This window comes from Coregonus clupeaformis, chromosome 24, assembly GCF_020615455.1.
Source record: "Coregonus clupeaformis isolate EN_2021a chromosome 24, ASM2061545v1, whole genome shotgun sequence".
NCBI lineage: Eukaryota > Metazoa > Chordata > Actinopteri > Salmoniformes > Salmonidae > Coregonus > Coregonus clupeaformis.
The window spans coordinates 18,917,933-18,945,484 of NC_059215.1; the positions used below are offsets into that span (position 1 = coordinate 18,917,933).

The window sequence follows — 27,552 nt, forward strand, 5'->3', positions numbered from 1 at the left end:
AGTTGTTTGATTTAGCTATATTTATTTTTATTTTTTGTAGTTTGTTTCATTTTTGGGGGGAATTCTGTTTCCATCCTGCACAGTAGGTGGCGGGATGCACATTAAATTGTGCACTCGCCAATATACCATAGAAGAAGAAGAAGAAGAAGAATGACGCACAGTGTTGCCAACTTAGCGACTTTGTCGCAATATTTAGCGAGTGTTCAGACCCCTCTAGCGACACATTTTCTAAAAAGCGACTAGCGACAAATCTAGCGACTTTTTCTGGTGTTATTGGAGACTTTTGGAGACTCTGACGTGAAAGCACGTATCGTTCTTACTCTTCTCAACAAGCAGCGGGTGCTGCCGCGTGCCCCACCCCAGTCCCAAAGCACTCACAGGCGGCCCAGTCCTCGTGCAGTAGTCCCTCCCAGCTGCAGTCAGAGCAGGAGATGTTCATCCCTCCGTTTCCAGACTGCAAATGAATTGCGCAAGTGGGAAGCCGCCACTGGCTGATCCCGCCCTGGCATACATTCAGGGCGGAATGTAAATGTTAAACATTTTTAAAAACAAGAATCGACAGAAGAAAGTTCAGTTGTAGTTCTAAACATATTTAGGGTGTTTTTTACTCACTTTTTGTCTCTCCCACAATGTTATTCCTCTCTCCTACAGCGTCCATCACAATTACATGCACATGGCCAATTATGCAAATTAGGTGATGACATCAATTGCTACTTTCCTTACTGAGGAGTTGGCAACACTGATGACGCAGCTCATCACACGCTACAGACTATCCAAGGTGTCACGATCGTCATGGAGAGACCAAGGCGCAGCGTTGCGGGTGAACATATTATATTTATTAAATGATCACACGATCAAAACAACAAACGAAAAACGTGACGTCTATGGTTAAACACACACCAACACGAACAAGAAACCACAAACACAACGTGAAAGACAGACAGTTAAATATGGCTCCCAATCAGAGACACCCAGCTGACACTCGTTGCCTCTGATTGGGAGTCACTCAGACCAACATAGAAAAATCAAACCTAGAATTACACACCCTGGCTCAACATAACATTGTCCCCAGAGCCAGGGCGTGACACAAGGAGAGAAGAAATGTCGCAACACCCAGATCTGGCAGCGGAGTTAATGAGTCTCCAGTCTTAGCTCACGTAGCAGACAAGACCTGCTTTATGAGGTGCTACAAACCCATGGCAGGATTAGACAGATGGGTTACAGATAAGATTTACTTGGGTCCCAGCCCATGTGGGGGTGTAGGGGAACGAGGCAGTTGATGTACTTGCGGCTAAACAAGCACTTAGTAGTGGGGATGTTGATGTTGTAGTTTCAATGAGCAAGGCAGAGGCAAAAAGCCTGATATATACAGTGATGGTGCAGAGATGGCAGGAGCAGTGGAATAGAGATAGTCCCATGTAGCTCAGTTGGTAGAGCATGGCGTTTGCAACGCCAGGGTTGTGGGTTCGTTTTCCGGGGGACCAGTATGAAGAAAATAAAAAATGTATGCACTCACTAACTGTAAGTCGCTCTGGATAAGAGTGTCTGCAAAATGACTAAAATGTCAATGTAAATAATAACGGCAGGCATTTATTTAAAGTACAGAGGAAAGTCGGGGAGGACGGCAGGAAGGGACAGAAGAGAGGAGGCTATTTTTACAAGATTAAGGGTGGGACACAGCCAGTTGAATAAGACATTAAATGTGTTAGGAAAGCATCCAACAGGAAAGTGTGATTATTGCCAGGAAACAGAGACGGTGGAGCATGTATTGCTCGTGTGGGCAGTATCAGACGGAAAGAGAGAGGATGAGATTTAGTGTGAGGGAGAAGGGGATACAGGAAATGAGTTTAAAGAGTACATTGAGTAGAACGTCATTAGATATAGTCTCAAACATTTTGTTATTTTTTTTAAAGCAACTGGGCTGGCAGGTAGGATGTAGTTTCTCCCTGTCTCTGGCCCACACTCCAGTGCAGTAGGTGGCGGTAATGCACCATAACGTTGGATGCCAACCGCCGATAAACCCCACTGAAGAAGAAGAAGAAGACTGGCCGCGGATTGCTCCAGGTAGGTTGGTTTGTTGTTGACAGCTTCTGTTATGATTTAGCAAGCATTCGTATTGATAAAACTTTCAGAAAATTGACATGGAATCATGATATATTACCCTGAAAATACTAATTCCATTGGCATTCCGGTTGGTATTCACAAGCCGCAGTGGCGTGCAGCCTCAGCTTCTCGTGTGCAGCGCTGTCAAAAGCAGAAATTATGGAAAATACATGAAAATGTTTACAAGGCGATGTTTTCAAGATATTGTCATTAAATGTATTTTGTTTAGGTAACTGATGTTTCTGTCTGCTAGACTAGAGAATACACTCACCATTTTGTGGCTACAGTGTATGACTAATTGCTGATGACCTCAGAGATGTCCAGTGGTAATTGTGGTATTTCTCACGTCCTACTGGCTTGTGATGCTCTCCAGTCCAGGTTTTTTTGTACCACGAATATTTCTGCTGTGTTTTTTTATCCAGACTTGTATGTGCTATTCATACAAATTTTAGTGGCCAAAATGATGTCTGGAAAAAGCGAGCCCATGAGGCATATTGATCTTGGGTCTCCTCCTCCTCTGGAACAACGAGTGGCTGGTCATTGGTTCCCTGTCCCTCCCCCGCAAGTCTACTCCTGCACTCTGACCCCAGAGCTGGTGGCCAAGGCCCGGGAGGAGCTACAGGAGAAGCCAGAGTGGAGGCTGAGAGACGTGCAGGCCCTAAGGGACATGGTGCAGAAGGAGCAGCCTAACCTCCGGACCAGGCTGGACGATGCCTTCCTCCTGCGCTTCCTACGGGCCAGGTAAAGCATGATGCACTACAGTAACTACCCATAATGCTCTCTTTACAATGCTCCAGGGAACTGGCCTTAAGCGTCTCACTTTAGGAGTTCTGATCTAGGATCAGGTCTCCCCTGTCCATATAATCATATAATTATGATTTGAAAGGCAAAGCTGATCCTAGATCAGAACTCATACTCTAAGACACTTTATGAATAAGAGCCCTGGTTTCATCTTATTAAAGATGTTCTATATTGAAGCTTACATAATGATGACCTGTCCCGTCTCCTTGTCCATCCACCAGGAAGTTTGACTATGACCGTGCCATGCAGCTGCTCCTCAACTACCACACCAGCCGGCGGGCCTGGCCCGAGGTCTTCCAGGACCTGAAGCCCACCATGGTCAAACATGTGTTAGACCTGGGCTTCCTGACTGTTCTGCCCCATCCAGACCCTAATGGACGGTTCATCCTCTGTCTCAGACCTGGTCAGTGAGTTAGCTCACACTATCTACTGTCATTCTATGTCCAAGAAGGGTTCTATGTCCAAGAAGGGTTCTATGTCCAAGAAGGGTTCTATGTCCAAGAAGGGTTCTATGTCCTGGAAGGGCTCTAACTCATTTTTTCATCATTATTTGGAAATACTTTTTATGAACACCATCTTCATAGAAGAATACTTTATTAATTCATACAAGACTGCTTTTTATTTTATTCTGTTTTACCCAAACCTGCATTATAAGCGCATTTACTTACAATCCCTTATGAGCTATGTATAATGCATGACATAGGTGCTAATAGCTGCCCATAAACATCTATACATGTCTGATAATAGCCTCGATATAACAGATTCAGATTGTCCTATGCTTGACCTTTTTCAGAGTTACTAAATATACGTTATTTTACAACAGGAAAATGGAAAGCAAATGACTATCCATTTGAGGACAACATCCGGGCCATTTACCTGACTCTGGAAAAGCTGATTCAGCCAGAGGAGACTCAGGTGAATGGGATCGTCATCTTAGCAGACTACACTGGGGTGGGCTTGGCCCAGGCATCCAATCCGGGCCCGTTCCTGGCCAAGAAGGTTGTCAGCATCCTTCAGGTAAGGCATCAAAGATCTTGTTATTATTCTGATATTTCAGTTTTGATATAATCACCCATGACAGCATGATCAAAATAGACTCAGATTTATCTAGAATATGTATCTTATCAAATATGTTTTGTTGAAAACACAACACCCTAAAGATATGGCTTGTGTCTTCTGTCAATAACATAGACATTTTAATTTTGGATTTCAGGATAGCTTTCCAATAAGAATCAAGGCTGTTAACATCATAAATGAGCCCCGGATTTTCAAAGGGATCTTTGCAATAATTAAGCCTTTTCTGAAGGAGAAGATGGCAGAGAGGGTGAGTTTCCTTTTCCAGTTGGTCTTTTACATAATATGTAGTCTTTCTTCATATCCTCTTTTCTGTACACGGTAACCTGTTCATTTGATCACTGCCTTCAGATTAAATGTATCTCGTATAACAATCATGATTTTCAGTGATTTCCAAAGTATTTTAAATCCATTATGATTAAATCTAATCAAATGAACATGGGGCAGAAGCCCTCTTGAAGCACTGCAGGCTCCTTTGTGATTGTGTGACACATCAGCCTAACATAATTCCGTTATTTCTCATACAGTACGTTCTCCACGGGTCAGACTTGCGCTCTCTGCACTGCAACATCCCTCGATCCGTCCTGCCAGAGGAGTATGGTGGTGTGGCCGGACACCTCGACATGTCAGCCTGGTCAAAGACATTACTGGACTCTGAGGAGGAGTTTATAGTGGAGTTCTGCCAGCCAGATCCTCTAGAGGGCGTAGTCCTCCCAGACTCCATGCTGTTTGAAGGGGAGCAGCCTGGTGGTGGTGCCCAGGATGATGACACTTTCAGGGGGCTACGCTCTCAGCTCTACTACTGTTACTGATAATGACCACCACCACCTCTCTCTCTCTACTGTGAGGACACTAGTCTGGTCCCAGATGTGTTTGTGCTGTCTTGCCAACTGTCTATGGTCATTGATGCGACATTGACCATAGGAGTTGGTAAAACAGCACAACTAGATCTGGGACCAGACAATGAGGACACTACTGTTTATTTTTCTCACTAATTTTTCTTTTGACCAATCACATCAGATCTTTTCACATCAGATCTTTTTTAGAACTGATCGGTCAAAATACCAATTAGTGAAAAACAATCAGAATAAGCCTGCCTGTATAAACGCAGCCAATGTTATTTAGTAGAAATCACTACAGGAAGGGCCCATGTTCAAAAAGCGTCTCAGAGTAGGAGTGCTGATAGAGCTCAAAATGAATACTCTGAGATGCTTAGGAATACAGGGCCTACTACACTCCACATGGCCAAGCATAAGGCAGCTTTAGGTTCTGGTAAGGAGGCTTTACAGGAGCTGCAAATGCATGTTTCCTTATTTAGTAGTGATCCGTGTGTCTCTCTCGGTTTTAAACGGCTGTGATTTCCATTGTTAGATTTATTACCCATAGAGGAAGACTTTCAACTGTGCCAATTTGATTTCCATTGTTAGATTTATTTCCCATAGAGGAAGACTTTCAACTGTGCCAATTTGATTTCCATTGTTAGATTTATTTCCCATAGAGGAAGACTTTCAACTGTGCCAATTTGATTTCCATTGTTAGATTTATTTCCCATAGAGGAAGACTTTCAACTGTGCCAATTTGATTTCCATTGTTAGATTTATTTCCCATAGAGAAAGACTTTCAACTGTGCCAATTTGATTTCCATTGTTAGATTTATTTCCCATAGAGGAAGACTTTCAACTGTGCCAATTTGATTTCCATTGTTAGATTTATTTCCCATAGATGAAGAAGTTCAACTGTGCCCATTTGATTTCCATTGTTAGATTTTTTACTATAGAGGAAGACTTTCAACTGTGCCCATTTGATTTCCATTGTTAGATTTTTTCCTATAGAGGAAGACGTTCAACTGTGCCCATTTGAAATGCCACTCACTTCCACTTTCTCCTTAATTTCTTAGAATAAACGTACTGAGGCTCTTCATCTGCATGGTGATATTCAAACACCATGTAGTTACAGGACACATACTTTGCCGTAATCTATTTTTGATAATGATAGATGTGCAAGGTGTTATGAATGCGGTTTCATTTGTATGTAACCATACAAGTATGCCACTTTTATCCAAAGCAATTTACAGTGCAGTGAGTGGATAGCGTACAATTGTGGCATGTGTGTGTAATCCCTGCAGGAATTGAAACCCATGAATTTGCCGTTGCTAGCGCCACGCTCTTCCTGAACCACTCAAGACCAGTAACGTCTGAGTTACTGAGCGCCGAGGCCTACAGTATGCCTACACAGTATGACGCCAAAGCAATATTGATGTGCATTTCTTCATATTAATACTAGTTTAACTAGTCCGTTGTCACTCAGCCTGATTTGATTCCCCCCACTAGCATTGTAAATAGTGGATAGTTGTATGATATAAAAAAAAATGGTACTAACTACAGTATTAGATATTAACGTTAACATAGCTCAAATTTACATTAAAATGTTTGACATTGAATAGCTATTAAGTAGATGAAACGGCCTTGTTTATGCATTGTTCTAGACAAGTTTGAATCCACAGACATAATTATTTTAATATGTAACTTTACAGATAGATATAGCTGCTTTGTGTTTACTTTGCATTATAACAATAGAGACAACACTTAGGGCAGGTTTCCTGGACACAGATTAACCCTAGACCTAGACTAAAAAGCTGCTCAATGGAAATTCTCCATTGAAATCGTTTTTTAGTCCAAAACAATGCCTATGCTGTGACCTGGAAACTGGCCCATAATGTTCTGTTTTACCAGTTTCAATCTCAACCCAGGGTACAGAAGCCAGCTATGGGGATACCTAACCAGCAACACCGGAGCTATGTCATTGTTCCAAATATTTTATTATTACCATGGGCCATTAAGAGGTTAGATTATACCTCTAAGTATGAAAATGTATGCACTCACTAACTGTAAGACACTCTGGATAAGAGCGTCTGCTAAATGACTAAAATGTAAATGTAATTATATTGTGCAGATTAACTCAATATACACTGAGTATACCAAACATTAGGAACACCTTCCTAATATTGAGTTGCACCCCACTCCCCTCAGTTGTCAAGTTGGCGGGATGTCCTTTGGGTGGTGGACCATTCTTGATACACATGGGAAACTGTTGAGCGTGAAAAACCCAGCAGCGTTGCAGTTCTTGACACAAACCGATGCGCCTGGCACCTACTACCATACCCTGTTCAAAGGCACTTAAATATTCTGTCTTGCCCATTCACCCTCTGAATGGCACACATACACAATCCATGTCTCAAGGCTTAAAAATCATTCTTTAACCTGTCTCCTCCCCTTCATCTACACTGATTGAAGTGGATTTAACAAGTGACATCAATAAGGTAGCATAGCTTTCACCTGGTCATTCAATATCATGGAAACAGCAGGTGTTCTTAATGTTTTGTATTCTCTATATATTTTATTCATTATTTTATGAAAGGCCGAATTGTTTTTACAAATATTTTATTTTGTCATTAAGTTACATTCCACAATGTTATATTGTAATCAGCTAATCCATACCTTTTTGGTCCTCTGTAGCTCAGCTGGTTGAGCACGGCGCTTGTAACGCCAAGGTAGTGGGTTCGATCCCCGAGACCACCCATACACAAAAAAATGTTATGCACACATGACTGTAAGTCGCTCTGGATAAAAGCGTCTGCTAAATGGCATATTATTATTATTATTTTTCTAAGATGTCTAAGCATGTCTGCAATGTCTTCATATTGCAGAGTAGGCCTACATTGATCAAGAGATGAATAAACAAATTCAGATGTGTGTTTTTTTTTTTTTTAAACCTAGGCCTACATGTCCAGTACAGAGGGTGGTTTCCTTGGGTAGAATAGAACACGATAGAATATAATTATCTATGTAATCAATTCCAAGATTGCCCAATACACTACCGTTTAGGCTATATGCGACTTGAGAATTTGGCCTAGTCTAAAACTAAAAATGTTGTCACATTCGATTCGTTTTCATATTTGAAGTTATTGAAGAGTTTCACGTTTCAGCGTGAGTGAAATGTGAGCCTGGATCACAAGACGATGTTTTATTGGCTGTGGGATGGCTAACTCCATTTTGGAAACAGCTGTTTGACGACTAACCTTCCCTTATTGTTTCAGGAGGTTGCCAGAGAAACATTCCCGCTTTCGGAGACTTTTCATCGCTATAAGATTTACATTACGTGTTGCAGAAGGGCCCGGAAACCGAATTTGTGTTTCATACGATTGTAACAAGTGGATAAGAAAGGACATCGAATCAAGGTTAGTAATTTGTCATAGTATAACAATGTTACTGTGAAAATGATTGTTCCGGCGCAAACTCGGCCGATGCACATTTGGTTACGAGGAATTACAATTCTGATTTTGATGCAGGTCGTGTGTTCGTCAAACTTGCCAACATTAGGCACTTGAGGGACGTTTTATTTTGTTCTTTGCTCAGTGGAATGCCTATCAATACTTGAACAATGTAGGCTGTCTCGTCTGGTGGAATATATTGTAACGATCCTGGGTTTATAAGCGCGGATATCGACTGCCATGCGAGCATGCTTTTGAGGCACAGTCGATGGCGCGCTGGAAATCGGGCTAGAAGGTTGAGGGTTCGAGACCTGTTCCCTGCCTGTTTCATTACAATATATAGGCTACTGCCTATTCTCCTATTCTGGGCGATTAATGTGAAATTGGGACTAATTGGTCTACTCCAATGTTTCAACTACATTATCTTCCACGTTATATTCAACCTTTTTATTCAGTTTTGCGTATTAGATCAACAGATAGCAGTAAACTACTGAACTTGTTTAGGGCTAATTATCTCACTTATCAGAACAAATAAACTGATCTTGTGAAATGACCAACAAATACTGTCTAACTTAAAAAAAAATCATGATTACATTTTCTTATGACGTTTACAATGGTTTGACAGAGGGATTTCAACAAATACTCTCTAATTTAATTGATGAAGGTCACTAATTAGTAAAGAACTCCCCTCACCTGGTTGTCTAGGTCTTAATTAAAAGGAAAAACCCTCAGACAGTAGGCACTCTATGGAATGAGTGTGACACTGATGGTGAGTCGCTCTGGATAAGAGCGTCTGCTAAATGACTAAAATGTAAAATGTAAAATGGTGCCTATTGATCCAGTAGAGTAGGTGTTCCTAGAGTAAAGCAAGATTTTTGTCCTAATTAGGCACCAGACCAACTGAGCTAATTTATCAGTTCAGTGATTGACTACATTTAACACACCTGGTGCCTGCGGTACGCCAGGACCAGGGTTGCCTACCCCTGCAGTAGAGGATGAAGGGGGTGTGCCAGTGGACCTGGGGTGTATTCATTAGTGCAAACTGTAACTTAACCGAAAATTAGAGTTCAGGTAGTCCTCATCGGTTGGGTTTCTAGTGTATACACCTCTCAACATTTTTCTGATGGTCCTGTAGGGATACTATGTGTATTTGCAGGGTTTTGTTCAAGCCCAGCAGCACAAACACCTGATAAACAATACCATTAGCTGAATCAGTTGATATGAGATTGCACATAAGCCTGCATTCACCTCTAGGATCAGGGTCGAAAAACATTCAATTTTTTTTTTAAATCATGCAGATAGTTATTTAAAGGTGCACTATTCCGAAATCGCTCCGCCATTTCCTGGCTGCAAAAATTCTAATAGTTAACCTAATTTCAGTTTGTGACAAAACAAGCAAGTAAAGTGTAGAGAATCATTGTACCATCTAAACTGCTGTGAAATATATTTTCAGCTGTTTGAAGCTGGTGTACACAACTGAAACTAAAAGACGCAAAAAAAGAAACTTGAGAATGGGAAGCATAGAAATAGCACACATAGAACAGATCTACCGCTTTTTAGACTTGCTTTCAATGAGAATGACAGACCTATAACACATTTCTATGTGAATTTGGTCGGGTCAATAATGAGGTCATGTATATCTGCAGTGCCGCAGTGGCACCACCAGCCCACTCTCCTCTTCCTCCAACTCCACCTTTAGCTAATGGATGTCTGCTGTTGTGTTGATAGCTGCCAATAACATTATTAGCAATGAAAAATTAAGATAGAATCCCCTGTGCTCTGGACAAGTGTGAAATGTATATTTTGTTCGGTTGGGGATAAGGGTCGGTTGCAGGGACGGCTTGTTCAATAGGGCGATATGGGCGACGCACTGCCAAACGGGAAAAGGAAGGGATTTTTTTTCTAATCAATTATATCACGGCAACAGCAGTTATCAGTGTTCACGTCTGATCTGCCAGCCACTAAATGTCAAATCAGGCTAAAGTCGTGCTTCAAATGGCCCCGCCCGTTTTTGGGGCGATTTCAGTCAAGTTGAAAATCGCCCAGAAGTCTCTCATAGCCTGTCATGTAAAATCTATTTTTTTCACATTTCAAAGCTTTCAATACATTCTCTATGGGTGTCTGTGGGCTTGCACTTACGCGCTTTCGTCATACGTGACGTAACGTTGAACGTAACTAAGACAATGGCGGCTAGAAGCGTCTCTGTTGCGACCTGCAGTGCGGCGTTATTTTATGTTTTTAATTTGTAGACTTAGTTTACAAACATTCTGCCAACCATGGATTTCCAGTGGTTGGTTTTGGACTGATCTTGTTGATCGTGGTACATACCCGCTACGAACGGACTAAATAATGAAAACGCTGCTGGCAGCTGAATCCCAATACAGCTGGGAGACTTGGCTGGATGAGTCCCGGACAGAGAAGTGGAGCCGGCCACCTTCACCCTGGTCAGAGCGGACCGCGATCCTGGTAAGAGAGCGACTCTGTACCCGACATTGAACTGCTTTCTGTGTCATTGCGACCTTACTATCAATTCAATTCAATTTAAGGGCTTTATTGGCATGGGAAACGTGTGTTAACATTGCCAAAGCAAGGGAAGTAGATAGTAAACAAAAGTGAAATAAACAATAAATATTAACAGTAAACATTACACTCAGAAGTTTCAAAAGAATAAAGACATTTCAAATGTCATATTATGTATATATACAGTGTTGTTACAATGTGCAAATAGTTAAAGTACAAATGGGAAAATAAATAAACATAAATATGGGTTGTATTTACAATGGTGTTTGTTCTTCACTGGTTGCCCTTTTCTTGTGGCAACAGGTCACAAATCTTGCAGCTGTGATGGCACACTGTGGTTTTTCACCCAGTAGATAAGGGAGTTTATCAAAATTGGGTTTGTTTTCGAATTCTTTGTGGATCGCTGTAATCTGAGGGAAATATGTGTCTCTAATATGGTCATACATTTGGCAGGAGGTTAGGAAGTGCAGCTCAGTTTCCACCTCATTTTGTGGGCAGTGTGCACATAGCCTGTCTTCTCTTAGAGCCAGGTCTGCCTACGGCGGCCTTTCTCAATAGCAAGGCTATGGTCACTGAGTCTGTACATAGTCAAAGCTTTCATTAAGTTTGGGTCAGTCACAGTGGTCAGGTATTCTGCCACTGTGTACTCTCTGTTTAGGGCCAAATAGCATTCTAGTTTGCTCTGTTTTTTTGTTTGTTCTTTCCAATGTGTCAAGTAATTCTCTTTTTGTTTTCTCATGATTTGGTTGGGTCTAATTGTGTTGTTGTTGTTGTTGTTGTTGTTGTCCTGGGGCTGTGTGGGGTCTGTTTGTGTTTGTGAACAGAGGCCCAGGACAAGCTTACTTAGGGACTCTTCTCCAAGTTCATCTCTCTGTAGGTGATGGCTTTGTTATGGAAGGTTTGGGAATCGCTTCCTTTTAAGTGGTTACTATCTGCCCCGTGAGTTCCCCCAATTGTTTGTTACCGTTGTGTACTGTTGATAATCACAAGTTTACTGGAGAACTGAGACCAAGTAGAGACTTTGGACAGGGTGGATATGGTATAATAAAGGCAGTTTATTCAGAGGTAAAGATATCTGGAATCGCGTGCACGGACTCGTGCACGTGTGTAGGTCACCTAAATCATCAGAAAAATTGCCCCTCCTGAGAATTTTTTCAGGAGCCGCCACTGGTCGGTTGTAAGGGTTAGTTGTTGTGTATGGTTGTTTTATCATCTTGTGGTTATCACTTGCTTCTCTCAGGAAGTACATTCTTTTAGTGTATGGTCCCAGATCTGGTTGGGCTATCTTGCCAACTCCTACCGATGTGCTGTGCCACTCACTCTACAGTTGTCATACCATTACATTGACATTTTAGTCATTTAGCATATGTGCGTATCCAGAGCAACTTACAGGAGGAATTAGGGTTAAGTGCCTTGCTCAAGGGCACATCAACAGATTTTTCACCTAGTCGGCTCGGGGATTTAAACCAGCGACCATTTGGTTACTGGCCCAATGCTGTTAACCGCTAGGCTACCTGCTGCCCATTAAGAGGATTCAGGACTGTATTTCTTACAGAATAAAAAAATAATAAAAAAGATGCTACTGGACGGAGAGAAGCGATCCAGAACTATAAGCATAGTGCCCACAGACCTCGGTCTAAAATGCGTAATGGCAATTGGTTGCTCTATATCAAGCTCCAATCTATAGAAATATTCAGCATTTATGTTTACATTCTTCATAACTATAAATGGGCATTATATTTTAGTCTTCTACTCCCTCTCTAATTATGGGAGATGTGTTTACACATTTGCAGGCTGTGCTTTTTGTCAGCAGTCGCCTACTCAGTACTGCACTGACCTCTAACCATGTTCCATGCTCTGCAGTTAGACTCACTAGGCTATAGGACATTTGGTTTTTAGCTCCATCACTGGTTGGGAAAGAGTAAGTACCACAACCACAATTTTTTTTTCTCGTGACCAAGTGACTGTCAGGAAGAGAAGTAGTACTTATGAACAAATATATTATAGACACGCGCAGGCATACACACACACACACACACTCATCTATAGACCATTGATTTTTTTATTTTTTTAGATCCGAATTAACTCCTTGTCTTCTTCAGTCTTTAATTTGTTGTGTGCCATATGATTTTCATATTACCCTTCACTTTGGCTTTTGCCAGTAAGTCAAGAAGATGTTAATTGGTTTAGCAAATTAACTGTGTGGGCTTAGTCATTAAGGATATGTAAAAGAGGGACGGCTAAGTGGGTATAATTGAGTCCCTCTTAGAATAACGTTAATGAACCATTAACATATTTGTATAACCAACTAGCAACGTAGATATAATTTCTCCATAATTTTCATGTACTACATTCAGGGTTGGGGAGTAACTGATGCATGTAATCTGATTACAAAAAAAGAACTAATCAGTTACGTTACCAGAAAAAAGATTAATCGGATTACTTTTAAATTCAGAAAGGATATTTGCAAAAAAAATACATAGACACCTTTCTGTTTTCTCAATGACGTTCAATTAAGCATTGAAAAAAGACGCAAGTTGAAATTTGTTCCACCTGAGCGAGTCTGACCACAAGTTGTTGATGACACGCCAAATGCGTTTGATGGATCCTTTTTGTCTTCTAATGCCTCTTAAAGGTCCATGCAGCCATTTTTATCTCATGTCATTTCTGGGTAATAATTACCTTACTGTGATTGTTTTCAATTGAAATGGTCAAAAATAAACAGAAATAGCTTCTTAGCAAAGAGCAATTTCGGGCAATTTAGGGCTGTCTGGGAGTGGTCTGAGTACATATTTTTTTTTTTAACTGTTATTGGCAAAGAGGTTTGGAACTCTTTTCTTATTGGTCTATATGAAAAATGTATGCACTCACTAACTGTAAGCTAAATGACTAAAATGTAAATGTAAAATGTCTATTAACCAATTTTCCAAAACTCCATTCCACCAAAACAGGCTGACATTTCAGGTGGTGTTTTCCAACAGCTATAATTGCATTATCATAATTTTCACAATTTCACTGTATTATTCCATCCTCATAGTGTGTAAATATATACTGTATAAAACACAGGAAAATCAAGTCTTTGACTGCACTGGGCCTTTAAGGGGAAGGTAATCTGATTAGTTACTGAGTTTGGGTAATCCAAAAGTTACCTTACTCATTACAATTCTGGACAGGTAACTAGTAATCGTAACAGATTTAATGTAGAAAGTAACCTACCCAACCCTGACTATATTAGTGCAGAGCTGGTTTCATTATTTATACCATATTTGGAAACCACATGTTTGACTCGTTCCATTAATTCCATACCAGCTATTTCAATTAGCATGTCCTCCTATAGCTCCTCCCACCAGCCTCTTCTGCAAACCATAATGATTACCCAAAGTCTAATGGGTGCCTTCACTTCAACCCTTCTCATTTTCTACTCAGCAAATTGAATCACTGGATGCCTGCATCCAAATCCTGGTAGATTTGTGGGAGAGGACAAGGTTTAGGCAACGATGCAGCTGTGAGGGATTGCTGCTTGGCAAGCCAGCGTCAGAAATGGAAGGCTCTAGAATAACTTCCAGGGAAAGGAGGAGAGAAGAATAAGCACAATTTTCCTTTTAAAATCACAACTGAAATAGAATGATGCTGTGGGTTGGCTCTATAGAGGAGTATCTGGACTGTAGATATCTACAGGTTATTGGCAAAAATAAAGGAAACGCTTGAGTAAATGAGGGATACAAAGTAAGTTGAAAGCAGGTGCTTCCACTCAGGTGTGGTTCCTGAGTTAATTACAAGTATGGTTGGCTGCAGCCCAATATGGCGACCGGAGTGTGGGTGTGTCGAAAGGATTGGGTGTATGGAAAGTGAATCAGCTAATTGGGCAGATTTGTTGACACTCAAGGCCGTTTTGCGTGGCTGATTTGGCTGCACGACGAGTCCAAAGCTGTTGACCAGTGCAACGGTGTTGTATAGACGAGCCTGCCGACCTGAGGTGCTTCAGACTGGGTAGCACGGTCGTGTCGGCGGCGGTAGCCTTCCTGGCAATTTTTAGGACAGCATCCTACACTAAACATAACTCATATTGATAACCATCTAGATGTCTCCTTGATACATACAGTGCCTTCAGAAAGTATTCACACCTTTACTTTTTCCACATTTTGTTGTTACAAGGTGGAATTAAAATTGATTTAATTGTCATTTTTTGTCAACGATCTACACAAAATACTTTGTCAAAGTGGAAGGAAATTCTAACATTTGTAGAAAGTGTTTGACAAATAAAACACTCTTGATTACATACTTATTCAACTCCCTGAGTCAATACATGTTAGAATCACCTTTGGCAGCGATTACAGCTGTGATCCTTTCTGGGTAGGTCTCTCTAAGAGTTTTGCATAGCTGGATTGTACAATATTTGCACATTTTATTATTTTAAACATTCTTCAAGCTCTGTCAAGTTGTTGTTGATCATTGCTAGACAGTAGGGTTGGGCGGTGTGCAGATTTTCATACCATCATATCGTTTCTGTAGCATACCAGGAGGGGATTTAATGTTTTAGGCATCACCCATCATGACATCTAGCAAGTTAGCAAACCAAATGCATAGCTGGAGCCCTGAGCTGGATATAATTTATTTGATACATCTTAGATTTCTTATAGTTATACTTAGAAGCAGTGGCGTAGCATGCACCCTCAAAAATCATACCATTTGGAAGTACCCCGGTATACAGTATAAACGGTATATTGGCCATGCCTACTAGACAGCCATTTTCAAGTTTTGCCGTAGATTTCCATGTCGATTTTAAGTCAAAACTGTAACTAGGCCACTCAGGAACATTCAATGTCATCTTGGTAAGCAACTCCAGTGTATATTTGGCCTTGTGTTTCAGGTTATGGTCCTGCTGAAAGGTGAATTTGTCTCCCTGTGTCTGTTGGAAAGCAGATGAACCAGGTTTTCTTCTAGGATTTTGTCTGTGCTTAGCTCTAATCTGTTTCTGTTTATGCTAAAAAAACTCCCTAGTCCTTGCCGATGACAAGCATACCCATAACATGATGCAGCCACCACCATGCTTGAAGAGTGGTACTCGGTGTTGTGTTGAATTTGCCCCAAACATAATGCTTTGTATTCAGGACATAAAGTTCATTTCTTTGCCACATTTTTTGCAGTTTTACTTTAGTGCCTTATTGCAAATAGGATGCATGTTTTGGAATATTTTATTCTGTACAGGCATTCTTCTTTTCACTTTGTCATTTAGGTTAGTATTGTGGAGTAATTCCAATGTTGATGATCCATCCTCAGTTTTCTCCTATCACAGCCATTAAACTCTAACTGTTTTAAAGTCACCATTGACCTCCTGGTGAAATCCTTGAGTGGTTTAAAACATTTCTAAAAACATAATTCCACTGTGACGTTACACAAAATCAAAATATAATCCATTTAAAATTCAGGCTGTAATACAATAATGTGGAAGTCAAGAGGTGTGAGAACTTTCAGAAGACGTTGTACAGGGTATGAAAGGCAACCACACCGGGACACCGTGCCCTTTGTTCCCGCTTGACTAGCACTACTGTCCGGCAACAGAGTGGGGCTTCCTAGTAGCCAATATCAGGGTGACAGTCTCAGTAAGCACATGCATACAACGCAAAAAGCAACAGTACACCCATCATCGGTACCTTTAATAAAAAATAAAGTATTGTCAGATTTAGAACTGAACATTTTAGTTTTCAGTTATTTGAGTAAAACTAACAGTGAAATACGACTGACTCATCCTTTGGCTTTAAAATAAAGTCCAAACTCTCGCGGTACGGTAGCTCAATGTTATGGTAGTAACGTGGTAAGAAATTGAGAGAGAAAAAACATTATGTTATGTTGCAGTTAGATACCAGTGCATCCCCGAGGCATGCATACAGTTGAAGTCGGAAGTTTAGCCAAATACTTTTAAACTCAGTTTTTCACAATTCCTGACATTTAATCCTAGTAAAAATTCCCAGTCTTAGGTCAGTTAGGATCACCACTTTATTTTATGAATGTGAAATGTCAGAATAATAGTAGAGAGAATTATTTATTTCAGCTTTTATTTCTTTCATCACATTCCCAGTGGGTAAGAAGTTTACATACACTCAATTAGTATTTGGTAGCATTGCCTTTTAAATTGTTTAACTTGGGCCAATGTTTCGGGTAGCCTTCCACAAGCTTCCCACAATAAGATGGGTGACTTTTGGCCCATTCCTCCTGACAGAGCTGGTGTAACTGAGTCAGGTTTGTAGGCCTCCTTGCTCGCACACGCTTTTTAAGTTCTGCCCACACATTTTCTATAGGATTGAGGTCAGGGCTTTGTGATGGCCACTCCAATACCTTGACTTTGTTGCCCTTAAGCCATTTTGCCACAACTTTGGAAGTATGCTTGCGACCAAGCTTTAACTTCCTGACTGATGTCTTGAGATGTAGCTTCAATATATCCACATGATTTTCCTTCCTCATGATGCCATCTATTTTGTGAAGTGCACCAGTCCCTCCTGCAGCAAAGCACCCCCACAGCATGATGCTGCCACCCCCGTGCTTCACGGTTGGGATGGTGTTCTTTGGTTTGCAAGCAACCCCCTTTTTCCTCCAAACATAACGATGGTCATTCTGGCCAAACAGTACTGTTTTTGTTTCATCAGACCAGAGGACATTTCTCCAAAAAGTACGATCTTTGTCCCCATGTGCAGTTGCAAACCGTAGTCTGTCTTTTTTATGGCGGTTTTGGAGCAGTGGCTTCTTCCTTGCTGAGCGGCCTTTCAGGTTATGTCGATATAGGACTCATTTTACTGTAGATATAGATACTTTTGTACCTGTTTCCTCCAGCAGCTTCACAAGGTCCTTTGCTGTTGTTCTGGGATTGATTTGCACTTTTCGCACCAAAGTACGTTCATCTCTAGGAGACAGAACGCGTCTCCTTCCTGAGTGATATGATGGCTGCGTGGTCCCATGATGTTTATACTTGCGTACTATTGTTTGTACAGATGAACGTGGTACCTTCAGGCGTTTGGAAATTGCTCCCAAGGATGAACCAGACTTGTGGAGGTCTACAAATTTTTTTCTGAGGTCTTGGCTGATTTCTTTGGATTTTCCCATGATGTCAAGCAAAGAGGCACTGAGTTTGAACGTAGGCCTTGAAATACATCCACAGGTACACCTCCAATTGACTCAAATGATATCAATTAGCCTATCAGAAGCTTCTAAAGCCATGACATAATTTTCTGGAATTTCCCAAGCTGTTTAAAGGCACAGTCAACTTAGTGTATGTAAACTTCTGACCAACAGGAATTGTGATACAGTCAATTATAAGTGAAATAATCTGTCTGTAAACAATTGTTGGAAAAATTACAAAGTAGATGTCCTAACCGACTTGCCAAAACTATAGTTTGTTAACAAGAAATTTGTGGAGTGGTGAAAAACGAGTTTTAATGACTCCAACCTAAGTGTATGTAAACTTCTGACTTCAACTGTACATACATAGCAGGGTGTTTTTTTTTCAGGTATCTAAATATGTAAAGAAAAAAAGATGACTAGTCCAGGATCCTATTCCTGATTACCTTATTTAGCCACAGTTAGGGCTTTTACGGTGACCCGATCAAGTGACGGAGAGACATGTGAGTGAGAGGTGCTTCGGAGCACGCAGCCGGGAGAAGGGAATTATAATTATTATATTCAGCCCAAGGGCACAGAGGCCAATGGCCGCAAAAGGCATAGATTTTTTTAGGGGGCATTACGGCCACACAAAGGGGATGCCGGCGGGAAATTCGAGGCATTATCAAGTGCTTGTCAAATTGTGAATGAGAGACTGATGAAGTGTGTACAGCCTGTGCAAAAAAAACAAAGCAGAGTTCATGCCTTTCATGTTACTTTTTTCAAATCATCATTAGTCGCATGATGCAGCCTTAGAATGTATTAAAATCTAAACATATAGCCCAACGTTTATATCACAACTAAAGTTATATAAATAACTCTAAATTAAGCATATAGTTAATCGCTCCACAAAATAGCTGCATGTGCGCACTCCCTCAAATGGTTTGGAGAAAATATCCTTTCTATTTTATTCAGCTATGTTCAATTGTATTCTTCATACTATAAAATAATGACACGGAATTCTAAGCAAATCTTGTCTGCTAAATGAATTAATGTAGCCCACATGCATATAACATAGCCAGATCAGGGCCTAACATAAGGACAACTGAGTATTCTGTTCTTCTGAAATAGACTACATTTTCTTCATATTATGTTTTCTTAGACCTGTCTTAAATAAATAATGGATTTTTACATTTACGTCATTTAGCAGACGCTCTTATCCAGAGCGAGAGTGGGATAACCACTTTACATTTTTTTTATTTTTTATTTTTTTTATTTTTTTGGGGGGGGGTAGAAGGATTACTTTATCCTATCCCAGGTATTCCTTAAAGAGGTGGGGTTTCAAATGTCTCCGGAAGGTGGTGTGACTCCGCTGTCCTGGCGTCGTGAGGGAGCTTGTTCCACCATTGGGGTGCCAGAGCAGCGAACAGTTTTGACTGGGCTGAGCGGGAACTGTGCTTCCGCAGAGGTAGGGGAGCCAGCAGGCCAGAGGTGGATGAACGCAATGCCCTCGTTTGGGTGTAGGGACTGATCAGAGCCTGAAGGTACGGAGGTGCCGTTCCCCTCACAGCTCCATGGTCTTGTAGCAGATGCGAGCTTCAACTGGAAGCCAGTGGAGTGTGCGGAGGAGCGGGGTGACGTGAGAGAACTTGGGAAGGTTGAACACCAGACGGGCTGTGGCATTCTGGATGAGTTGTAGGGGTTTAATGGCGCAGGGAGCCCAGTAAACAGCGCGTTGCAGTAATCCAGACGGGAGATGACAAGTGCCTGGATTATGACCTGTGCCGCTTCCTGTGTAAGGCAGGGTCGCACTCTCCGAATGTTGTAGAGCATGAACCTACAGGATCGGGTCACCGCCTTGATGTTAGCCGAGAACGACAGGGTGTTGTCCAGGGTCACGCCAAGGCTCTTCGCACTCTGGGAGGAGGACACAACGGAGTTGTCAACCGTGATGGCGAGATCATGGAACGGGCAGTCCTTCCCCGGGAGGAAGAGCAGCTCCGTCTTGCCAAGGTTCAGCTTGAGGTGGTGATCCGTCATCCATACTGATATGTCTGCCAGACATGCAGAGATGCGATTCGCCACCTGGTTATCAGAAGGGGGAAAGGAGAAGATTAGTTGTGTGTCGTCTGCGTAGCAATGATAGGAGAGGCCATGTGAGGATATGACAGAGCCAAGTGACTTGGTGTATAGCGAGAATAGGAGAGGGCCTAGAACTGAGCCCTGGGGGACACCAGTGGTGAGAGCACGTGGTGCGGAGACAGATTCTCGCCACGCCACTTGGTAGGAGCGACCGGTCAGGTAGGACGCAATCCAAGAGTGAGCCGCGCCGGAGATGCCCAGCTCGGAGAGGGTGGAGAGGAGGATCTGATGGTTCACAGTATCAAAGGCAGCAAACAGGTCTAGAAGGACAGGAGCAGAGGAGAGAGAGTTAGCTTTAGCAGTGCGGAGAGCCTCCGTGACACAGAGAAGAGCAGTCTCAGTTGAATGACCAGTCTTGAAACCTGACTGGTTTGGATCAAGAAGGTCATTCTGAGAGAGCTAGCAAGAGAGTTGGCTAAAGACGTCACGTTCAAGAGTTTTGGAGAGAAAAGAAAGAAGGGATACTGGTCTGTAGTTGTTGACATCAGAGGGATCGAGTGTTGGTTTTCTGAGGAGGGGTGCAATTCTCGCTCTCTTGAAGACGGAAGGGACATAGCCAGCGGTCAAGGATGAGTTGATCAGCGAGGTGAGGTAAAGGAGAAGGTCACCGGAGATGGTCTGGAGAAGAGAGGAGGGGATAGGGTCAAGCGGGCAGGTTGTTGGGCGGCTGGCCGTCACAAGTCGCAAGATTTTATCTGGAGAGAGAGGGAAGAAAGAAGTCAAAGCATAGGGTAGGGCAGTGTGAGCAGGACCAGCAGTGTCATTTGACTTAACAAACGAGGATCGGATGTCGTCAACCTTCTTTTCAAAATGGTTGACGAAGTCATCCACAGAGAGGGAGGAGGGGGGAGGGGGAGGAGGATTCAGCAGGGAGGAGAAGGTGGCAAAGAGCTTCCTAGGGTTAGAGGCAGATGCTTGGAATTTAGAGTGGTAGAAAGTGGCTTTAGCAGCAGAAACAGATTAAGAAAATGTAGAGAGGAGGGAGTGAAAAGATGCCAGATCGGCAGGGATTCTAGTTTTCCTCTATTTCCGCTCGGCTGCCCGGAGCCCTGTTCTGTGAGCTCGCAATGAGTCATCAAGCCACGGAGCTGGAGGGGAGGACCGAGCCGGCCAGGAGGATAGGGGACATAGAGAGTCAAAGGATGCAGAAAGGGAGGAGAGGAGGGTTGAGGAGGCAGAATCAGGAGATTGGAGGGAGAAGGATTGAGCAGAGGGAAGAGATGATAGGATGGAAGAGGAGAGAGTAGCGGGAGAGAGAGAGCGAAGGTTGCGACGGCGCATTACCATCTGAGTAGGGGCAGAGTGAGTAGTGTTGGAGGAGAGCGAGAGAGAAAAGGATACAAAGTAGTGGTCGGAGACATGGACGGGAGTTGCAGTGAGATTAGTAGAAGAACAGCATCTAGTAAAGATGAGGTCAAGCGTATTGCCTGCCTTGTGAGTAGGGGGGGACGGTGAGAGGGTGAGGTCAAAAGAGGAGAGGAGTGGAAAGAAGGAGGCAGAGAGAAATGAGTCAAAGGTAGACGTAGGGAGGTTGAAGTCCCCCAGAACTGTGAGGGGTGAGCCATCCTCAGGAAAGGAATTTATCAAGGCGTCAAGCTCATTGATGAACTCTCCAAGGGAACATGGAGGGCGATAAATGACAAGGATGTTAAGCTTAAATGGGCTAGTGACTGTGACAGCATGGAATTCAAATGAGGAGATAGACAGATGGGTCAGGGGAAAAATAGAGAATGTCCACTTGGGAGAGATGAGGATTCCTGTGCCACCACCCCGCTGACCAGATGCTCTCGGGGTATGCGAGAACACATGGTCAGACGAGGAGAGAGCAGTAGGAGTAGCAATGTTTTCAGTGGTAATCCATGTTTCCGTCAGCGCCAAGAAGTCGAGGGACTGGAGGGTAGCATAGGCTGAGATGAACTCTGCCTTGTTGGCAGCAGAACGGCAGTTCCAGAGGCTGCCTGAGACCTGGAACTCCACGTGGGTGGTGCGTGCAGGGACTACCAGGTTAGAGAGGCAGCAGCCACGTGGTGTGAGGCGTTTGTATAGCCTGTGCGGAGAGGAGAGAACAGGGATAGACAGAGGCATAGTTGACAGGCTACAGAAAATGGCTACATTAATGCAAAGGAGATCGGAATGAAATGAACTAAACATCTGGGAAAGGAGAGAGCGGGGCCTCGCTCACCACAACACCCAAATATAACTCTCCCAACTTCCACCTCAGAAACTATAATTGTTGTAAACTACAGCGGTTCAATGTTTTCTAGGAATAGACTAACTTAGTTTATTCAGCTAACTTGGTACAGTATTCTTCCGTGAAAATCGTCCAGGGCACCTAGTCATAAGACGCCACAGCCAGCTAGCATGCCGGACTCCAACAACACGGTTTAGCACCAATACTCGGCCACAACAAACCACCAGTGTGTCAACACGCCAAGCAGATCATTCGTGTCCGTGTCTAACGTTGTGGGTTAGTCCCGATAGCTTGAGCGAGTCCGTCGTCAACTTATTCAGCCAGTTAGTTAGCTAGAATAGTTAGCATACTAGCTAGCCATTGCTTTCAGACAAAGAAGAAACCCCTCCTTTCACGGCACGAACACACAGAGGGAGCCAAGCTAACGTTAACTAGTCACCCATGTCCCGAATTCCTTGAACGACTCTGGCTACCAATATGTAAAAACAAAACACAAATGTAGGTTATAACTTACCCGTAGCAGCTACTGTTAGCTAGCCAAGTGCAAAGCTAGCCACTGAATTGACTCAGCCAGTTCGCGTCTGTTCGCTAGGTCATTCCAGCTATTGTTTACTAGTAGCTATCCAGGTAGCAACAAGCTAGCTAAATTTCAACTACAGTAGCCACTTACTACCTAACGTTAACGGTTCAGACAATGAGGTTAGAAAACAGCTGAATGGTAGGCATTATTGTATGTAATTATTGTAGGCAGCCAGCTGGCGTAATAACAGGCACTCTCAGGCGTGAAACAACTATACCGTTGCTAATAGTTGCCAGTAGCTACCCGCCAGCTAGTCCAGGTAGTGGGTTAGCTAGCTAGCTTCGTGCTTCACCGGGCTCAGCCAGATTTATTGTGATTGTGTAGGCTATATTACATGGATTTATTATACTTTTTTTAAATGTAGATGTTCCAAAGGTCTGCATCAATGGCTTGTAGGCTATGCATGGAAGCTAGGAAATGCTAAATGTGTTAATGATGTTAATTAACGGTCAATTACCGTGAGACCGGCAGTTATTTGCTTGACAATCACCGGCTGCCAACATTTAATGACAACCACAGCCCTACCCACAATGACAATAAACATGCATTATTTCCTCTCCTCTCTTCCCTCTCGTTTATGCTTAGTAGATGTGAGGCATGGTGGTTCCGTTCTAGTCTGTTCAGTCTCACATCCTTTTTTAGCTTTTAACTCTGATTGTACACACACACACAGCAAAGGCCATAAAGAGCTGGACCTGATAACCCACCTGCTTCCTGTCCTGTTAAGGTCCTATGTTGTTAAAGGCCCAGTGCAGTCCAAAATGTTCCTGTGTTTTTATATACAGTGCCTTCAGAAAGTATTCACACCCCTTAACATTTTCCACATTACAGCCTGAATTTAAAATTGATTACATTGAGATTGTGTCATTGGCCTACACACAATATCCCATTATGTAAAAGTGAAATTATGTTTGTAGATATTTTTTACAAACAAATGAAAAGGTGAAATGTCTTGAGGCAATAAGTATTCAACCCCTTTGTTATAGCAAGCCTAAATAAGTTCAGGAGTAAAAATTAGTTTAACAAGTCACAATAAGTTGCATGGACTCACTCTGTCGAGCAGTGAATTTCAACCATAAAGACCAGGAAGGTTTTCCAATGCCTCGCAAAGAAGGGCACCTATTGGTAGATATGTTTAAATAAAAAAGCTGACATTGAATATCCCTTTGATCATGGTGAAGTTATTAATTACTCTTTGGATGGTGTATCAATACACCCAGTCACTACAAAGATATAGGCGTCCTTCCTAACTCCGTTGTTGGAGAGGAAGGAAACCGCTCACAGATTTCACCAGGAGTTCAATGGTAACTTTAAAACAGTTACAGTTTAATGGCTGTGATAGGATAAAACTGAGGATGGATCAACAACATTGTAGTTACTCCACAATACTAACCTAAATGACAGAGTGAAAAGAAGGAAGCCTGTACAGAGGAAAAATATTCCAAAACATGCATCCTGTTTGCAATAAGGCACTAAAGTAAAACTTGGCTAAGTTAATGTGGCAAAGAAATTATCTTTATGTCCTGAATACAAAGCATTATGTTTGGGGCAAATCCAACACATCACTGAGTACCACTCTTAATATTTTCAAGCATGGTGGTGGCTGCATCATGTTATGGGTATGCTTGTCATTGGCAAGGACTTTTTTTTTTTTTGGGGGGGGGTAAAAATAAACGGAATAGAGGTAAGCACAGGTGACATCCTAGAGGAAAACGTGGTTCAGTCTGCTTTCCAACAGACACTGGGAGACAAATTCACCTTTCAACAGGATAGTAACCTAAAACAAAAGGCCAAATATACAGTGGAGTTGCTTACCAAGACGACATTGAAATGTAAAAATTATGTTAATGCCCTTTTAGTGTAAGAGCTGTTTGAGAAGACCACCTGAAATTTCAGGCTGTTCTGGTGGGAGGGAATTTTGGCGTGCCTGGTGACATCACCAGGCAGCAAATAAGTTAATAGACCAATAAGGAAGAGTTCCAAACCTTATTTTTGACAATTTTTTAAAATTAGTAAGGTACTTAATTGTTACCCAGAAATGATTTGATCTTGAGATAAAAATGTCTGCATTGGACCTTTTTTAAATTGGGGAGCAGAAATAGACTTGAGCTACTATTAACGAGGTCCTGTCACCATAACCATCCTGACCCTTGTCTCCCTCTCTACCCATGGCAGTGAACAGCGATAAATAGACCAGCATGGAGCCTGCTCAGACAAGGCATAATCTGCTTGACATATACAGTACCAGTCAAAAGTTTGGACACACCTACTCATTCAAGGGTTTTTCTTTATTTTTACTATTTTCTACATTGTAGAATAATAGTGAAGACATCAAAACTATGAAATAACACATTGAATCATGTAGTAACCAAAAAAGTGTTAAACCAATCAAAATATATTCTTCAAAGTAGCCACCCTTTGCCTTGATGAGAGCTATGCGCACTCTTGGCATTCTCTCAACCAGCTTCACCTGGAATGCTTTTCCAACAGTCTTGAAGGAGTTCCAACATATGCTGAGCACTTGTTGGCTGCTTTTCCTTCACTCTGCGGTCCAACTCATCCCAAACCATCTCAATTGGGTTGAGGTCGGGTGATTGTGGAGGCCAGGTCATCTGATGCAGCACTCCATCACTCTCCTTCTTGGTCAAATAGCCCTTACACAGCCTGGAGGTGTGTAGGGTCATTGTCCTGTTGAAAAACAAATGATAGTCCCACTAAGCGCAAACCAGATGGAATGGTGTATCTCTGCAGAATGCTGTGGTAGCCATGCTGGTTAAGTGTGCCTTGAATTCTAAATAAATCACAGACAGTGTCACCAGCAAAGCACCATCACACCACCACCTCCATGCTTCATGGTGGGAACCACACATGCGGAGATCATCCGTTCACCTACTCTGCGTCTCACAAAGACACGGTGATTGGAACCAAAAATCTCAAATTTGGTCTCATCAGAACAAAGGACAGATTTCCACCGGTCTAATGTCCATTGCTCGTGTTTCTTGGCCCAAGCAAGTCTCTTCTTATTATTGGTGTCCTTTAGTAGTGGTTTCTTTGCAGCAATTCGACCATGAATGCCTGATTCACGCAGTCTCCTCTGAACAGTTATATTAATTCATGAATGAGTTTCCAGGTAGTCCTTCATCAAAATTCTAAAACAATGTGAGTGGATGTGATGTCAGGGCTGAACTTGATGTGTTACAGTAGCCTAGATTATGTAGGTTTTTATTCAGTGGGCCTGGGAGCAGCAAGTAATTCAGTGAAGCAGTGAGTTATTCAGTAAAGCAGTGAGTTATTCAGTGAAGCAGTGAGTTATTCATTTATCTGTTCATTGAAATGCATTCCAGGTGACTACCTCATGAAGCTGGTTGAGAGAATGCCAAGTGTGCAAAGCTGTCACCAAGGCAAGGGTGGCTACTTTGAAGAATCTCAAATGTAAAATATATTTTGATTTGTTTAACACTTTTTTGGTTACTACATGATTCCATATGTGTTATTTCATAGTTTTGATGTCTTCACTATAATTCTACAATGTAGAAAATAGTACAAATAAAAAAAAACCTGTGAATGAGTAGGTGTGTCCAAACTTTTGCCTGGTACTGTACCTATAAATTAGCTTTAAGTATACAAAAGAGGATATTAGTAATTGTTTTGAGAATACATGTCATACTGAACATTAATCTTGCATATTTTCAACATGTTTAGGTAGGCCATATAACATTCCATTGTGCTGATCAGTGTTTGTTTAGAAGGCTAAGAAAGATGCATCACATGACATTTACTGTAAATAAAAGCGGCGCATTGTACCTTCCGTCACAGTTGTTTTAGGAACATTGCTTCAGGAGAACTACAGAGCATTTAATATCAGGAGCATTATCCTCGCCAGCAGTGGTGTAAAGTACTTAAGTAAAAAATACTTTCAAGTACTACTTAGGTCGTTTTTTTGGGTATCTGTACTTTACTTTTATATTTTTTTTACACATTGTACTGCACTACATTCCTAAAGAAAATAATATACACTGCTCAAAAAAATAAAGGGAAAACTTAAACAACACAATGTAACTCCAAGTCAATCACTCTTCTGTGAAATCAAACTGTCCACTTAGGAAGCAACACTGATTGACAATACATTTCACATGCTGTTGTGCAAATAGAATAGACAACAGGTGGAAATTATAGGCAATTAGCAAGACACCCCCAATAAAGGACTGGTTTTGCAAGTGGTGACCACAGACCACTTCTCAGTTCTTATGCTTCCTGGCTGATGTTTTGGTCACTTTTGAATGCTGGCGGTGCTTTCACTCTAGTGGTAGCATGAGACGGAGTCTACAACCCACACAAGTGGCTCAGGTAGTGCAGCTCATCCAGGATGGCACATCAATGCGAGCTGTGGCAAGAAGGTTTACTGTCTCTGTCAGCGTAGTGTCCAGAGCATGGAGGCGCTACCAGGAGACAGGCCAGTACATCAGGAGACGTGGAGGAGGCCATAGGAGGGCAACAACCCAGCAGCAGGACTGCTACCTCCGCCTTTGTGCAAGGAGGAGCAGGAGGAACACTGCCAGAGCCCTGCAAAATGACCTCCAGCAGGCCACAAATGTGCATGTGTCTGCTCAAACGGTCAGAAACAGACTCCGTGAGGGTGGTATGAGGGCCCGACGTCCACAGGTGGGGGTTGTGCTTACAGCCCAACACCATGCAGGACATTTGGCATTTGCCAGAGAACACCAAGATTGGCAAATTCGCCACTGGCGCCCTGTGCTCTTCACAGATGAAAGCAGGTTC

The 27,552-nt window shown here is 42.2% G+C and overlaps 2 protein-coding genes across 5 annotated transcripts in view; both read left to right on the plus strand.

Moving 5' to 3' along the window:
* Positions 1-2,033: 2,033 nt before the first annotated feature.
* Positions 2,034-5,938, plus strand: LOC121537951 (alpha-tocopherol transfer protein-like). Of its 4 annotated transcripts, none has more exons than XM_041845622.1 (7): positions 2,041-2,064; positions 2,333-2,429; positions 2,526-2,844; positions 3,126-3,307; positions 3,728-3,921; positions 4,118-4,228; positions 4,506-5,938. In XM_041845622.1, exons 2-7 carry the CDS (start codon positions 2,408-2,410, stop codon positions 4,788-4,790), a joined length of 1,113 nt encoding a protein of 370 aa, XP_041701556.1. In that variant the 5' UTR covers positions 2,041-2,064; positions 2,333-2,407; the 3' UTR covers positions 4,791-5,938. The 4 variants fall into 4 exon arrangements, with proteins under 4 accessions (XP_041701559.1, XP_041701558.1, XP_041701556.1 ...); XM_041845623.1 differs by having other exon boundaries at positions 2,556-2,844; XM_041845625.1 differs by lacking the exon at positions 2,333-2,429 and having other exon boundaries at positions 2,034-2,064; positions 2,556-2,844.
* Positions 5,939-7,948: 2,010 nt separating this feature from the next.
* LOC121537952 (cAMP-dependent protein kinase inhibitor gamma) overlaps positions 7,949-27,552 on the plus strand; it is a 44,787-nt gene continuing 25,183 nt past the window's right edge. The window contains exons 1-2 of the mRNA XM_041845626.2: positions 7,949-7,964; positions 8,075-8,215. The gene's annotated coding sequence lies outside the window, so the exon portion shown is untranslated. The remainder of the gene's footprint in view (positions 7,965-8,074; positions 8,216-27,552) is intronic.